Below are 17029 nucleotides of genomic sequence, written 5' to 3'. Positions count from 1 at the left end.
TGTTGTAACCAAAAAAGTGTTACACAAATCAAAATATATTTTAGATTCTTCAAAGTAGCCACCCTTTTGCCTTGATGACAGCTTTGCACACTCGTGGCATTCTCTCAACCAGCTTCATGAGGTAGTCACCTGGAATGCATTTCAATTAACAGGTGTGCCTTGTTAAAAGTTAATTTGTGGAATTTCTTTCCTTCTTAATGCGTTTGAGCCAATCAGTTGTGTTGTGACAAACACTGTATATAGTGTTTTTCTGTTGCTTTGGCACAGGGTACTGCCGAAACAATCCTTCTCTTCAAATTGTTGAAGACAAATTAATAGTAAAAGGTGAACTTGGGGCACGGGTACTCTCCCACGTATTTGTACTGGGAAGTGTTGTGCTCTCGCTCTGTGAAATTCCATCTGGGAGTGAGTCCTCGGGAATGCCACATGGTAGAGGCACTTGGGAAAAGAGTGTTCCCAAAGGCAGCCGATGTGGCCACAGTCTCCTGTCTTTACATTCACTACTTGAAGTAAAGCTACTACCAACTAGTATAAGCACCACCAGAGTAAGAGAGAGCGAGAGAGGAGGCTCCACAGACAACCACTACCCTCTGCTGGGCTCAAGGAGTCATTACACCAAATAGCAAAAACTCACAGAGCGATGCAACCCAACATGGGACAAATAGAATCAACATAGTTGGGTTCCGTGGTTGCCATGGCACCGTAAGGTCGGCTAGGCAGAGAGCTCCTGTAAATTTTGTAAATAGTTGTCATTAATTGCTTTAATAGCATTTTTCCCTACAAACTTAGGGTTTTATGAATTAACTATTAGCTTATTATTATAGTCTGAATCCAGCATGTTTTAAAGGCTGAAATTGGCGGTTGTTTTTTGGCGAGCTAGAAAACTAATGTTAGCTTGCTAGTATGCAATGTTTTGTATTGATTTGATTATGCCTACTTTCCAGATGTTGAGGATTGAGAGAAGCCATAATACAGAGGTGTAATGAGATGACCATGACTGGCTAATCCTGAATTACTATTGTGTGTTGTGGTGTACTTTCTGGCGCCTTGTGACTGCCAAGTGGGTGCTGCATTTTGGTATTAGTGAAGAGTAGTTGGCTAGCTAGTCCAGTGGCTATTAGGGAACTCTAACTTCATCTGATTGAGTCCGACTACCAAACCACAGACGGCGTGGATGGCGAGACACCGTGATGACAACGTGCTGCATGCTGCTTGCCCGCTGCTTCCTCTCCCCTTTGACCACCTCTTCCCTCCGCTGACCACCTCAATCACGCCATTCATTTTCTCATTATGTTTATTTTATTGTTTGTTTTTGCTGTTGCTTTACACCGCTTTGAGATTCCTTTATGTAATGAAGAGCGATATAAAAAGATTATTATTAGAGTGTGTGTGTGAGTGGAAGAGCACGGTGAGAAAGAGGGGGATCGACAAAGAGAGACATGGAGCACAGTTCTGGAGCGATGTGGTCAAAAGGGGATGGAGAGGTGGTCTAAAGGGGAAAGGGAGTCATGTCACAGTGGTCCGTCTGTCAGTCCGTCTAAGTGTCTGTAGTCCACTTCCGAAGATGGGGTCAGGTGTCTTGGTGGAGTTTTGAAGAAGAGCAATTCTCGTCAACTCAAAGTCTACTTTCCTTCCGATGGGTTGTGTGGCTGCTATATCAAAACGGCAATCCGACACCCAAAATCTTACCCTCTGACCCTTAACCTCTAGAGTTCACCGGTGAGGAAAACAGTGCCAACATTGTTTGTTGTTTCCCATTCACCTATGACTCTTGGGGGCCAGGGGTCATTAATAGTTGACCTTGGTGACCGGTCTTTCGCGTCCACCCCCCTCCACTAGCTGGTTGACCGAACGCTTGCGGTTGCGCTTGAGTTTGGACAGGTCCTTGTCGAAGACCTCGCCGGAGCGCAACGCCGACACCAGGTCGTCAAACTCGCCCCCCACCTCATCCGTGGCGCCACCCTTCTTGGCCCGCCGTTCACGCTCTCGCTGCTCCTTCAGCTATAGGGGAGAGATATAAGGGGAGGAGAGAGACACATAGTTATAGACAGACAGAACATTGAACAGAAGTGCTGATAGGAACACAAAACAGAGAAACAGACAGCCATATGACACACACAGGACCAATAAAACACAGACAAACCAAAAACACAGGGAAAACCAGACGTGCCATCTTAAAAACATGCTCCGGGACTTTGGTGACTAAGAAAGTATTTTTAAACCAACCACTTGGGCTAGATGTTTCATGTATAATCCATGAGCATAATTACTGTCTTACTTCAATTAGCCACAAAATCCTTAGTTTGAAATCGACTGTTTTCTTAAAGCTGTGCCATGCCATTTTCCCTATATATCCCTCCACATGGGCCAGCCCTCTAGCCATTTGAGTTCTAGCCAATGAGCTTCGGTCCCTTGCATTTGAGTGACAGCTAGCAAGAGCCTGCCCAGCGTTATCCAATGAGGTTGCAGGGCGGGCCCAATGGCTCAGTGGACACCACAAAAAGAGAGAGCTATGACGTGGTGCACATATGTGACACTTTTTTTTAAATGTATTTTTTACTAGTGCTACTTTCAGAAGAACTGGCTAAAGAGTATATAAAAGTACCAGAGAATCTCTTTAACAAATGCAGAACAGAGTACAGACTTTAAGGTTACTACAGATGACTAAAATGCTTATCATCATCCTCATCACTACATAAACATGATGTGGTGTTACTCAGGCTGCAAGGTTGTTCTGCGTCTCTAAGCATAAGTGCAGGGGGATGGATGTCTGGAGGTCTGTCTTGTTCCCAGACTTTTCCAGTTCTCCAAGCCACATTCCCATGACTGTTGTTATGAATATTCTCCAGGTCCTTCCTTTTGTGTGTGTGTCTCTCTCACTATAGCCTAAATGCATGCTCTCCTCTTAATGCTACATTTGCTAGTCTAGTTCTCTCTCTCTCTCTCTCTCTCTCTCTCTCTCTCTCTCTCTCTCTCTCTCTCTCTCTCTCTCTCTCTCTCTCTCTCTCTCTCTCTCTCTCTCTCTCTCTCTCTCTCTCTCTCTCTCTCTCTCTCTCTCTCTCTCTCTCTCTCTCTCTCTCTCTCTCTCTCTCACCATGGCCTCCATGCGTGCTCTCCTTTCCTCCTCCTGCTTGCGGCGCTGCATGTTCTCCAGGTCCTGCCTGGCTTCGTCGAACGACACCAGGAATGTGTCGAAGATCCCAAAGAACTCATCGGGCTGCATGCGATCCTGCTCCTCCCCAAAGTGCTTCAGCGACTTGGTGAACTGCACAAGGAGAGAGAGAGAGGGAGGGATGGGGAATGTTGGAATTACACATCTCACCCTAATGAAGGTCAAGTGACGGAAACGTAAATATTGGAAGCACCTGAATCACCAGTGTGCAGTGTGTTTTTTCCTCTTTACACCTGTTAGTACTACATGTGTGTGAGTTTACCTAGTAATTGGAATTTTTCATTTTATTTCACCTTTATTTAACCAGGTAGGCAAGTCGAGAACAAGTTCTCATTTACAATTGCGACTTGGCCAAGATAAAGCAAAGCAGTTCGACACATACAACAACACAGAGTTACACATGGAGTAAAACAAACATAGTCAATTATACAGTAGAAAAAAAATACGTCTATATACGATGTGAGCAAATGAGGTGAGATAAGGGAGGTGAAGGCAAAAAAAAGGCCATGGTGGCGAAGTAAATACAATATAGCAAGTAAAACACTGGAATGGTAGATTTGCAGTGGAAGAATGTGCAAAGTAGAAATATAAATAATGGGGTGCAAAGGAGCAAAATAAACAGTAGGGAAATAGGTAGTTGTTTGGGCTAAATTATAGATGGGCTATGTACAGGTGCAGTAATCTGTGAGCTGCTCTGACAGCTGGTGCTTAAAGCTAGTGAGGGAGATAAGTGTTTCCAGTTTCAGAGATTTTTGTAGTTCGTTCCAGTCATTGGCAGCAGAGAACTGGAAGGAGAGGCGGCCAAAGGAAGAATTGGTTTTGGGGGTGACCAGAGAGATATACCTGCTGGAGTGTGTGCTACAGGTGGGTGCTGCTATGGTGACCAGCGAGCTGAGATAAGGGGGGACTTTACCTAGCAGGGTCTTGTAGATGACCTGGAGCCAGTGGGTTTGGCAAAGAGTATGAAGCGAGGGCCAGCCAACGAGAGCGTACAGGTCGCAGTGGTGGGTAGTATATGGGGCTTTGGTGACAAAACGGATGGCACTGTGATAGACTGCATCCAATTTATTGAGTAGGGTATTGGAGGCTATTTTGTAAATGACATCGCCGAAGTCGAGGATGGGTAGTCTTCCAAGGGTATGTTTGGCAGCATGAGTGAAGGATGCTATGTTGCGAAAGATCTCAAACGTAAGCCCAAATGAAGTTAACATAATTAGCAATGGTAGTTGGTATCGGCCAATTCGTAAGAGCTGGATCGTTTGGAAATAAATGGTATTGATACACCTCTACCATGGACTGTGGAATTTCCCACAAATCCCAATTGAGGCGAACAATTGTAGGACGTAAATTTGTAAAAAAAAAAAAAAATCCTCTAAACCTCAATAGAGGGCTTTATAGCCAGCCTGATTTCTCTACACATAATGTCTCGTGGACAGACTAGGTAAACATAAATTGTACCATAGATCTGTCATGACGGGATGCGTGAGATAATGAGCAGCAATAGTTTTGGCGCTCTGGACAAATCACGATTTCGCAACGGGGACGGGACATTTGGCCCATATACTTGCTCGTAACGTTCCAGTCCCCGATCCTCGTTCTATCTCTTCTCTTAACACGAGATTAACCGAGATTACTCTACACCTAGACAGAGTGCTTTATAGCAAGCCTGCTTCCTCTAAACCTAGCAGGACTTGGTGACTGGGAGGCCCCAAGCAGAGGCCAGTCTGAGGCTCCTCACCACACACACACATTCCCGTTTGCATGCTGCTAATTAGCACCCCGCAGAACGCAGCGGAATGTGTCGTCTGTGGTAGTCAAAGTCTGTGTTGGACACGGGGTGTGCACACCACCCCCTGTCCAACACAGATTTTATGATGGGTAGAAGAGACAGGAGAGGAGGAGAAAGAGGAGGTGAGGGCAGGGAGTGCAGTAAAAGAGTGTGAAGTGGTCTCTGCAAGTGGAGTTTTGGGTCACACCTTATTTAGGCAGTCCCATATAGATCTACAGACAGTTTGTTGATAGTTTGACAGTCTGTTGATAGGAAACCGCTTGGTAAAGTTAATGTGAGGGTTAGGTTTAGAGTAAGGGTTTGGTAAGTGTTAGGACAAGGCTTAAGGTTAGGGCTATGGTTAGCGGATAGTTAGTTGAAATGCTGTCGAATGTTTTTGAACATCTACTGAACATCTACACACCATGTACTTGGGACTATCCAAATAAAGTGTTAGAGGTTTGTAGCTGGCTACATCCCAATACTGTAAGTATCCTCCTTCCTCATTTCCGTTCCTTAATGACCGTGGATAGATGGAAAGGCTACATGGGCATCCACCATATCATTATCATTACACCCTGTATCATTACCATTTCAATTTGACCACTGCAACTATATTAATTTCACAACGGTTAAAGGTATTCAGATTAGTCGTCATGAAGGAAACAAGACAAGAAGGAATCACTTTAAAACCATTTGGACACTTGTGGGAACATAGGACATGTTGTGCTACTGCTGAGAGTCATGGGACTCCTCATATAGTACAGTGGTCACCAATCCTGGTCCTGGAGCGCAACACGGTGTGCGAGATTTTGTTCCAGCCCAGCAGTAAAACGCTTGACTCAATCGATCAACTACTCTTGAAATCTCTTGAAAAGGTGCAAGACACTAATAATAATGAAATCAATCAAACTCATTCAGGCCCTTGATTAGTATAGAAATCCTTCCTGAATTATTCATTTTTTGGTACATCCCATGTTCCCTTAACTCTTGGGGCATTGAGGAGCCAGAGTCTTTCTGAATGACTAAGTCAAATTCTGCCCCACAATGGCTCCTTAGTTGGTGCCCGCTGCCCTGTAACTGATTCCCTTGCCCGTTAAGCCGACATTCCCGACAGCTTGTCAAACAGTTGTCCCAAAGTTCAAGCCTGACGTTCCGCTCCCCTTTCCCCCTTGGTGTGAGTTTATACACCTAAGAATGTAGAATGTTGAGAGGTGGTTGTATGGTGTGGTGGTTAAGACGTTGGTCTGATTAACCCAATATTGTAGGTTCAAATCCCAGATTGGATGACCGCATTACCTTCCATGTACATTCCGCTCCCCTTCCCCCCTATGCCCAGCTAGCCTGGCAAATTGTTGGTGCGAGTTTGAATAGCTGCTGTGTACATTCCCCACACAAGCCAACACTGTGACGGCTCTCAAGGCACTACACTGGACTTTGTGCAAACTGGAAACCGCATCACTTTATTGTAGCTGGAGACTTAATAAACAAAATCTGAGGAAAACGCTCCCGAAATTCTAACACATCTCCTTTGCTACTCGCTGCATGAAAATTCTTGACCATTGCTACTCTCCCTTCTGGGACAGCTACAAGGCCCTCCCCCACCCTTTGGGAAATCTGACCACACCTCCATCCTGCTCCTCTCTGCCTATAGGCAGAAACTTAAACAGGAAGCACCCGTGGTAAGGACTGTTCAACGTTGGTCTGACCAATAGGAATCTATGCTTAAAGATTGTTTTGATCACGCGGACTGGGATATGTTCTGGGCCGCCTCTAGGAATAATATCGATGTATACACTGACTCGGTGACTGGGTTCAACAGGAAGTGCCTCGAGGATGTTGTTCCCACTGTGACGATTAGAACTTATCCAAGCCAGAAACAGTGGATAGATGGCAGCATTCACGCATTTAACCACAGCAAGGTGACTGTACACACCCATGTTCCCAAACTAGTGCTGACCCCATTAGTCGACTGGTCGATAGGCTGTTGGTCGACCAACAATATTTTAGTCAAGCATTTGCAACAACACATTTTCTTTTTTTTACAGCACGTCTTGATTGATGCCTTTCTCAAAGGACTAATCCATTGTGGAGGCAGTGGGGATGGCACACCAGTGTCACTAGTAGTACACTTACCATTAATTCCCATAATTTCGTTGTTTGCAGAGAGCACAACCTAGGCTTGTGGGAAACAGGTTTTGGTTTATTTCATTCCATTAAACGAGTTATCCATTTATGAATTGTGTTTTGATTGGAGCGCTCCTGTCAATGTTGAGTAAGGACACGCACCTGATTACGCATAGAAGTAGTGCCCTGGGTCCAGTATGATGGAAGTTAGCAAATCATACCTTGTTTCAGCGCAATGACTGGAAGTCTATGCTATCATTTTTTAAAATTTGCTATCATGCTATCCACTAGTTCATCTGACTCTGGGGAAGTAGATAAAAGGCCTCATTGCCAAAATCCTGAAGTATCCCTTTAATAATGTTTGCATACTATACATATATGTCTACTGCTGTACATTATTTTGTGCTTCTTGTTGAGATTTACTGCATTGATTGACGGTGACTAGGAACATAAGCAATTCACTGCACCGATGACAGTACTTTTTTTAATCATTAGTAAACACTTCACTGGAATCAGTTTCCCTATCCAAGAAGTGATGTCATCAGAAATAATCCTCTCTATTACTTTACTAAGCCAGCCAGCCCAGCCCAGCCCAGCCCAGCCCAGCCCAGCCCAGCCCAGCCCAGCCCAGCCCAGCCCAGCCCAGCCCAGGACAGACAGACACATCCCCATGAATATTGAGGAGCCTGACTGGGTTACCTACACGTTGACTCATCCTCTCCCCAACACACACACACAGCGGGTTAGATAGAGTCTGGCCTGGTGCACACAGAGGTTATTTTGTTTTATAGCAGCAAATGGTGCTTCGGCTCAGGCCTTTTCCTGTGACGTTCTAAACGGACCGTTTTTTCCCCCTCCTTTTTACAGCGCTCCTTGAACAAATAATTAGGAGTACAGACGTTAACACGGACGAGGCTCTGTGATGGCAACGAGTGCCCTTCCCCTCTTTTTCTCTCTCTCCGTCTGTCTCTTTCTCCCTCCCTCTTTCCATCCTTTACATGCACACATACACACACACACCACATCAATGCTCATGGCCATGTGACTCACCGACACACACACACACACATAATCGAAAAATACTGCAAAACATAGCAACTGCCGTCCCACTCAAACATTCTCATACGCATTCCACTACAACCCTTTGTCCCCTACAGAGTTCAAAAAGCCTTTCTCTCATTCCCTTAGAAGGAGGTTACAGAGGAGACCGACTACATTTCAACAGGAATAAATCTGATAAACAGAGAGAGAAAAAATTCAACATCAGGGTTCCATGGCCTGTTGAAGTCAAATCAAATTGTATTTGTCACATAAATGTGTTTAGCAGATGCTATTGCGGGTGTAGCGAAATGCTTGTGTTTCTAGCTCCAACAGTGCAGTAATATCTAACAATACACACAATCTAAAGTAAAGGAATGGAATTAAAAACAAATAAATATTAGTCATCACACAGGGTTGGAAAGATGCACAAAAGGTTCCTCTCTTCCCGCTCTTACCCACCACCAACTCCTCTCATACTGGTTTGGCAAGATTATTCTGAATGGGATTGGAGCCGTTAATGTTCATGGTTGAGAGGTGCCACTACCTTGTCCTTGGCCTACTTCAAAATATTATGATTAGGGCCAGGGTGATGGTAAGGGTTGAGAGGTCAACGGTTTCTACCTTGTCCTTGGCCTCGTTCAGAAGGTCTTCTAGCTCAGAGAAGCTGAAGCTGGCCACTGTGATGAAGTCCCCCACCACGGGGACAAACTTGTCCCCTCGGTCCGTCGTCCTGCTCTGCTGGTACTGCAGCTCCTGAAGGGGTAGAGAGAAATGTTATCATTTCACTTTCTTTTTCACTCACTTTTTCTGCTGTTAGTCTTTGTAACATACGCTCTTGTATGCACAGAAAATGTCTTATTCTTTCTCTTAAGTGAGGGAGGTATTACATAGGAATGTGTGTAGTGTGTGTGTAGTAAGTAAAGACAGAGACAGTCGCCAGATTCGCATCACAAGCACACACATATAGACAGACAGACAGACACACACACACACAAATGATTGACAACTCACCGTCTCTATAGCCTTCAGTCCACTCTTGATGTTGTGCACCTCTTTCTCTAGCTCAGCCAGACTGGTTTAGAAAAGGAAGACGTTCAGATGTCAGTTATTATTTAATCCTATCCCACTATGGGTTAAGTATATTGGGGTAATAAGGCATAATCTAATCCTAGATCTGTGGCTAAGAGCAACCTCTCCCTTGAGCTCCCATAGAGCAGCGCCCTATTTCAAATAGCTTTTGAATGGTACCTCAGTAAAGTGGAGTAGGACAAAGTTGCGTCTAGACACTGATCTAAGGTCAGGTTTGTGTGCGGCCTAATGGTTAAGGTTAGGATTCGGTATGAGGTAAACTGATCCTAGATCTGCGTCAAGCAGGCGGTGGGTACTTACTTGACTTTGGCTGCCTCAGGTATGCTGAGCAGGTCCTGCTGGATGTGGAGGATGTCAGGGTAGTTCTTCTCAAAGATCATGATTAGGTAGTGCAACATGGTGATGTTCCTGTTTCAACGCACATTAGAATGGAGAGTGAGAGAACACACATGTCATTGAAATCACTCTCTCTCACACACAGAAAAACACACACTTTCTCTAATCCACTTTCTCTCACCCTTACAAACACCCTCTCACACTCACACATTTGATCTGCAAATCTCTGCCCACAACCCCTCCCAGTTCGTGCAACCGTTAGTTAAGCCCTCGTGTGCCCGCTCTGACCTGTCTATGCTGGACTTGGTGTCTGCGATCTTGTTGAGGGATGACACCTTGAAGCCGTAGGCGTTGCCCCGCTGACCTTTGTTCATGAAGTTGCCGAAGGCCAGGACCACCTCCAGGGTCTGAGTCAACCTCTTGCTGCGGACCACCTCCTTAGAGGCACTCAGTATGGCTGAGAGAGAGGGGGGTTGAGGGAGAGCTATATGTGATAGCTATAACATATTAGACTACATTTAATAATGCTAGACATGAAGTCCATAGTAGATGACGGGTTCAACTCAAGCGAGCAAGAGAGAGAGCGAGAGGGTGGGGGTAACAATTGCAATGCATCGTGATAGCTGTCCCAGACTGCATTCAACAACGAAAGACATCCTTAGTAGCTAAGGTTTGAACCTCAAACTCCGCTGAGAGAGGGAGAGAGAACAATTGCAATCTTTTGTAATAGGTATAACATGGTGAAGATCTCAAATGCATACTCCTTGCGTCCTCTCTCATCTTCTCCTTCTCAAAACCCATTGGATAAGAAAGCCAGAAGTCCCTCCCCTCTGATGACCTCCTCTAATGGGTTTTGAGAAGGAGACGAGGTGAGAGGACGCAAGGAGCATGCAATTGAGATCTTCCCATAGACTACATCCATGACGTCTTAGCTGAGGGTTCAACCTCAAACTCCAGTGAGAGAGAGAGGGCAATTAACAACGTGTCATGATAGCTAACACATAGACTACAATCAATATGCAAGATGTCCATAGTAGCTAAAGGGTTCATCCTCAGACGCAAAGGAAGGAGAGAGAGTGTTTCTTTGACTTAAAAGGATCAAAACCACAATGCAGATCTACGGAGTACGAGTAGAACAAAAGCCATCCCCATCCTAATCTATCTCTCCCTGGCGTGAGAGTTGGCATCACAGAACAGGCCGCATCTCTTCAGAGATCTCTTTCTTTACCTTAAAAGATCAATCTGCAGCTCAAACAACAAGGCTGTTATCCCCGCTACCGTTTTGGTAAATAGCTGAGCGATAGGGCTGAAGAAATGCAAGGACAGACCATGCGTGAGACCCCCCCCCCCCAAAAAACAAACTATGACAGAACGCAATTAATACAGTAGCATGAGTGGAGTTCAGGAGGGTGCACATTTGTCCCAGATAGATATGTCTCCTCCAGAGCAGAGATGACCTATCTGACAGAGGAGGATGTATATTCTACATGATGCATTTAATGTCTGAATGTTTTGGTAGCATTGAACCCCATACACGACACAGGTCAGGTGGAGCCAATGTGGTTGTGGGGATACTTGAAATGAGACACGACATCATCCCCTGCCTATCTCTTCCCCCTGGGAACTGAAGTCCCTGGTTGGATGGATGTAAAGATATACCTTTTTAAATCCATATTGTTATTATTACAGTCCGTTCTCCCGCGAGGGAGCTTGTAAAACACTGGCTTGAAGCGAATTTTTTGGGTTGAAATTAAAGGCTAGCAACACAATATATGTAGGTCCCATACAGTCAGTTGATGGACTGGACGTCCTGGGTGGGCCTTGGAAAAACAGTAAGACTACATAAGGACTTCGTAACCCGGACGTAATACATTCACAAGAAGAACATAAGCAGTTCGTAGATGCTTCGTAGACGTCAACAATCTGACCCCTTGACGCTTCCTTTACTCCCATCTACTTCCGACAATGACGATTGTGAAGGGAGCAAAATCAGGTTTAGTGAAAAGGTAGAGAACCTTTTCACACTGTCGGAGCCACCTACTGTACTCCGAAGAGTAATATTTATTTTAAAAAGCCATTGTCAAAATACACCAAATCACCAAACACTTCCAGATGCAGTATTAAGCAGACGTTCTGTGAAATATAGACATAGTCAATAGTTACATGACTGAATCATACTTGTACAGTGTCTGCCTCGTTCCATTCCAGAACCCACAAACTGTCCTCATCCTGCATGGACGTCATGGAGAGTTTTTGAAATCAATTCCACTGAGGGCTGCTTATTTCCTCCATCAAAAGTTGTCTCCGAGGTTATGATAGGATTACTTGTCTTGTATCTTATTCAACTGTGTGTGTCTTAATGTCATAAGCCGGAGTAGAAACCTCTCAGGTAACTTCTAAAACAAGCGCAAGCACGCACAGTCAAATCACAGACAAATACACATTCTCACGCACACTCTCTCTCCCGAATGCACGAGCACACATATACACATGTGTGTACGGCGTGCCTTTTGCTGGAAGCCTTTACCCATGCGGCACTTAGAAGGGAACAGCAGTGTCTATGAGAACGCCTCTCCCCTCTCAACAATTGCCAGCTTTCCAAAACAGCCTCCCTGGTAACTTCCCTCTTTATTTCAACTGGAGAAAAAAAACAAGTCCACATACAGTCCAAACACACACATAAGTTCACGTGCACACACACACGACTCACACATACCGTACACACACATGCTCACAAACACAAAAAGCTCAGAGAAATGCTTTGCTAGATGTCTAATTAACAGACTTATTGACAATTCCTCTCCTCCTACTAGATCTTTCTCTTCATTGCGGTTTCACCACAGATACCCAGGGCCTTTTTATTTATAATAGTCTGATGGCTACTCTCCTCGCATTTCCTCTGCTATTTCAGTTCATCTACAGGAGCCTCTTCAAGAACATTCAATGTAGCCAAAATAAAAAAAGTGAATCCGAATGAAGATATGCTCTTTGCCAGAGGCTTTTGTGTATAGCAACTTATCAGTGAGTTGAGGGCCACACACTTACTAACTGAGCCACACAGGACCACAGGGACCGAGTGTCTTTGACTAGCTACTCAATCGTACCTTCGACCTTGGGCTTGGTTTCCGCCAGGCGCTCTGCAAACTTCTTCTTGAAGTACAGGGCCTGAAGTCTCTGCTGGTAGTGGTCGATTCTAGAGGTGGGATTAAAGAGGGGATGAAAGGGACGGGATAGAGAGAAAAAAACACACACAAAAATAGTTACGAGTTAATGTTGTCCCCGGGGAGAATCATTTCAAAACGAGAAAAAAAAGCATGCTCCCTTGCAACATTTACCTGGAGCTAACGCTGCAGATAGCAATACTGGGTGATTTGAAAAGTCACAGTCAATCGATCAATAATATAATAATACTTTTAGCAACAAATGTTTATCTTTAATTTACAATCTGTAGAAACTATGAGAATAGAAAGTTTATAACTTTTGTGAAGCATCACAGCACAGTTTAAAAATAGATGGCAAACAGAAATCCAATATGGATGGTGTTAAGAGATAGATGGGAGGGGTTGAATGGAGATAAAGGGTGGGACTAATAACAAGATAACAATTGTAAAATAGACTGTCTGTAAAATGTATTTACTGTAGGTTCAGAACTTTTGTGAAATAGCACAGTTAAAAATATATGGCAAATAGAACCTCATTGGGAATGGGGTGTCAGCAAAATGGCGAAGCTCACCTGCTCATCTCGAAGAGGAAGCGGTCAGCACGGGCCATGCGCTCCAGCTCGTGTTTGTGCTCTTCCAGGAGGTCAATGTCACTCTTTTCAGGGACAAACTTCAGCAGCTACACAAGCACAAACCCAGGAGGAACTCAAATCAAATCCCACGTTGTCTTATAATGCATCGAAGAAATGTCAACGTAGTTAGCAATACACGATTGATTACTTGAATTTGCATCCCTGCATTCATATCATCATTTGTGTCATTTTACTGGTTAGAATAGTTCTGGTTCATCCCCAAATACATATGTTATTTTCATGTAGGCCGCAGCTTTTGTTCCTGAAAATGACAGATTGAGCTAATGGGAGTAATCCTTATAGACGGATGATGGTCAATTGAGATGATTACCTATCAAAAAAACGCACAATATGTCTGCCTTTGTGCTGTAACCACTTTTGTATAAAACAAGTTGACGTGAGTTTAACTTTTGACTGACAAAAAATTGACAATTGATTCATGTATATATGATTTTATCCATGTTCATGCATCTGTGTGGCTGTAGTTTAATCTACAGTTATGTACAGTACCAGTCAAAAGTTTGGACACAACTAGTCATTCAATGGTTTTTCTTTATTTTTTACAATTTTCTACATTGTAGAATAATAGTGAAGACATCAAAATGACAAAATAAAACATATGGAATCATGTTGTGACCATAAAAGTGTTAAACAAATCAAAATCTATATTATATTTGAGATTCTTCAAAGTAGCCACCCTTTGCCTTGATGACAGCTTTGCACACTCTTGGCATTCTCTCAACCAGTTTCATGAGGAATGGTTTTCCAACAGTCTTGAAGGAGTTCCCACATATGCTGAACACTTTTTGGCTGCTTTTCTTCATTCTGCAGTCCAACTCATCCAAAACCATCTCAATTGGGTTGATGTTGGGTGATAGTGGAGGCCAGGTCATCTGATGCAGCACTCTCCTTCTTGGTCAAATAGCTCTTACACAGCACTCTTGCACAATATCTCTCCTCTCCTTCTTGGTCAAATAGCCCTTACACAGCCTGAAGGTGTGTTTTGGGTCACTGTCCTATTGAAAAAGAAATGATAGTCCCACTATGCGCAAACAAGATGGGATGGCGTATCGTTGCAGAATGCTGTGGTAGCCATGCTGGTTAAGTGTGCCTTGAATTCGAAATAAATCAGTGACAGTGTCACCAGCAAAGCATCCCCACACCATCACACCTCCTCCTCCATGCTTCACGGTGGGAACCACACATGCAGAGATCATCCGTTCACCTACTCTGCGTCTCACAAAGACATGGCGGTTGGAACCAAAAATCTAAAATTTGGACTCATCAGACTAAAGGACAAATTCCGCCAGTCTAATGTCCATTGCTCATGTTTCTTGGCCCAAGCAAGTCTCTTCTTCTTATTGGTGTCCGTTAGTAGTGGTTTCTTTGCAGCAATTCAACCATGAAGGCCTGATTCATGGTTGATGTTGAAATGTGTCTGTTACTTGAACTCCGTGAAGCATTTATTTGGGCTGCAATTTCTGAGGCTGGTAACTCTAATGAACTTATCCTCTTCCTTTCCTGTGGCAGTCCTCATGACAGCCAGTTTCATCATAGAGCTTGATGGTTTTTGCGACTGCACTTGAAGAAACTTTCAAAGTTCTTTCCAGATTGACTGACAATTTGTCTTAAAGTAATGATGGACTGTCGTTTCCTTACGAAATAAGGCTATCTTCTGTATACCACCCCTACCTTGTCACAAGACAACTGATTGTCTCAAACGCATTAAGGAAAGAAATTCCACAAATTAACTGTTAACATGGCACACCTGTTAATTGAAATGCATTCCAGGTGACTACCTCATGAAGCTGGTTGAGAGAATGCCAAGAGTGTGCAAAGCTGTCATCAAGGCAAAGGGTGGCTACTTTGAAGAATCTCAAATATAAAATATATTTTGATTTGTTTAACACTTTTTGGGGGGGGTTACTACATGTGTTATTTCATAGTTTTGAAGTCTTCACTATTATTCTACAATGTAGAAAATAGTAAAAATAAAGGAAAACCCTGGAATGAGTAGGTGTGTCCAAACGTTTGACTGGTACTGTATACAGGTAAATATCTTAAGTCTGATATTTTGAGTTATACTTATTAAGTAAATGCCAAAACAATTCTCCACCCTTCTTCCAAAGTGTGCACTTGCACACATCCAGTAAAGGATTTAAAAGCATAGGATGGGTGTGAGCATTGGTTGGAAGGAGTTTCCACCAGTGTTAAATCTATGATAGGGAGTGTGCATGTGCACACTTCAGATAAGAGGGGAGAATCGGGATGTAGCCAGAAAGTGGCTTAATTCTCACGTGGTCTACTTTATTGTTGTACCCCTAAGCAAAGCATTAACCTGGTTTTCTTTGTCAATGTCTATGCACGCCGCAAGACTCGCTTTGCATAAAAGTCTGCCTGGCAAAAGGAATTATTTATCTCTTTCCCAAGTGACTATGGGTTTTTTCTTTAAACATCCACAAGCTATCAGCCACCAAATATTGAGTTGATTTGACATATAAAGAAAAAACAAACCATGGATTACATTTTCTCCTGGTCACTGGTCTACTTGGGTGAGGAACCATTTAACATTAATTTGTAAAATTCTGAACTACCCCTTTAATAATCATAATAATAATTTATTAAACTTCTTTTCATAATAGAAATCTCATTGTGCTTCATAACCAAAAACAAACAAACAAACAAGCAATATATGACAGGTCAGGTCAACCAATAGGGGCCAAGTCTTTGAATACTGCATCTTCTGGAGGGTCAGTAAATTATGATGATGGAGTCTTCTGATGATCTGGTAGAGCAGGGGTCGGCAACAGGCGGCCCGAGGGCCAATACCTTCCGCAAGGCATTTTTTTTGGGGGGGGGGGGGTCGTTTTTTGTTAAAAAAAATACTTAAATCACCAGGAATTCATCTAAAAATGAATTTAATTTAGGAAATCGATTCCCAAGTATTCACACAAATAACAAAAGAGACGTGACGCTGTCTCAATGTAATCAAGATATGAAAGGATTGTTTTTAATGTATTTTTTATTGAGGATAAATTACCTGCTCCAGCATGTCCTTGGCTAGCTCTTCCCGCTCGTCCATCTCTAGAATGGCCCTCTTGATCTCCTCGTTGCTCATTTTTAACCTGCGAGGACAGACCAAGAGATTTAGTTAGCAATGATAATACAAACTGCAGGGAGGCAGGAGGGATACTGAATCTACACTAAATGTGACTTAACTGCCTTAGCTCGCGTATGTCTTCTGTTTACTGTGTTTTAATTACATTTTTAATTTAATTTGTACCCACAGTTTAGCTTGTACAATGTCTTGTTGAAGAACAGTAAAACAAACCCTCTCTCTTAACAAGGCAACAGTAAACATGTCATCCCCCATGAATGACGCCGCTCCCAACTTGGGCCAATGAGTGTACTTTTGTAAATGCCGGATCTCTATGGCAAAATACATTCATGGAAAAGTGGATACCTAGTGAGTTGTACAACTGAAATCCTTCAACTGAAATGTGTCCCCCACATTTATCCCAACCCCTTTGACTCAGAGAGGTGCGGGGGGCTGCCTTTAATCGACACCCACGTCTTCGGCTCCCAGTGGGTTAACTGCCTTGCAGAATGACAGATTTGTACCTTGTCAGCTCTGGGATTCCATCCAGCGACCTTTCAGTTACTGGGCCAACACTCTAACCACTAGCCTATCTGCATTCGGGCC

The 17029-nt window shown here is 43.6% G+C and overlaps 1 protein-coding gene across 1 annotated transcript in view; it reads right to left on the bottom strand.

Moving 5' to 3' along the window:
• Positions 1-203: 203 nt before the first annotated feature.
• Positions 204-17029, bottom strand: part of daam2 (dishevelled associated activator of morphogenesis 2) — a 222418-nt gene continuing 205592 nt past the window's right edge. The window contains exons 17-25 of the mRNA XM_038969618.1: positions 16367-16451; positions 13267-13373; positions 12638-12726; positions 9822-9990; positions 9498-9605; positions 9120-9180; positions 8730-8861; positions 3095-3265; positions 204-2001 (exon numbers count right to left, since the gene is read on the bottom strand). Coding sequence (XP_038825546.1) covers positions 1789-2001; positions 3095-3265; positions 8730-8861; positions 9120-9180; positions 9498-9605; positions 9822-9990; positions 12638-12726; positions 13267-13373; positions 16367-16451 — 1135 coding nt within the window. The 3' untranslated portion in view covers positions 204-1788. The remainder of the gene's footprint in view (positions 2002-3094; positions 3266-8729; positions 8862-9119; positions 9181-9497; positions 9606-9821; positions 9991-12637; positions 12727-13266; positions 13374-16366; positions 16452-17029) is intronic.

The sequence above is a fragment of the Salvelinus namaycush genome, chromosome 30 (assembly GCF_016432855.1).
Source record: "Salvelinus namaycush isolate Seneca chromosome 30, SaNama_1.0, whole genome shotgun sequence".
NCBI classification, from domain to species: Eukaryota; Metazoa; Chordata; class Actinopteri; order Salmoniformes; family Salmonidae; genus Salvelinus; species Salvelinus namaycush.
Note: the sequence above shows the minus strand (reverse complement) of the source record. Positions and strands in the feature narration are given on the sequence as shown.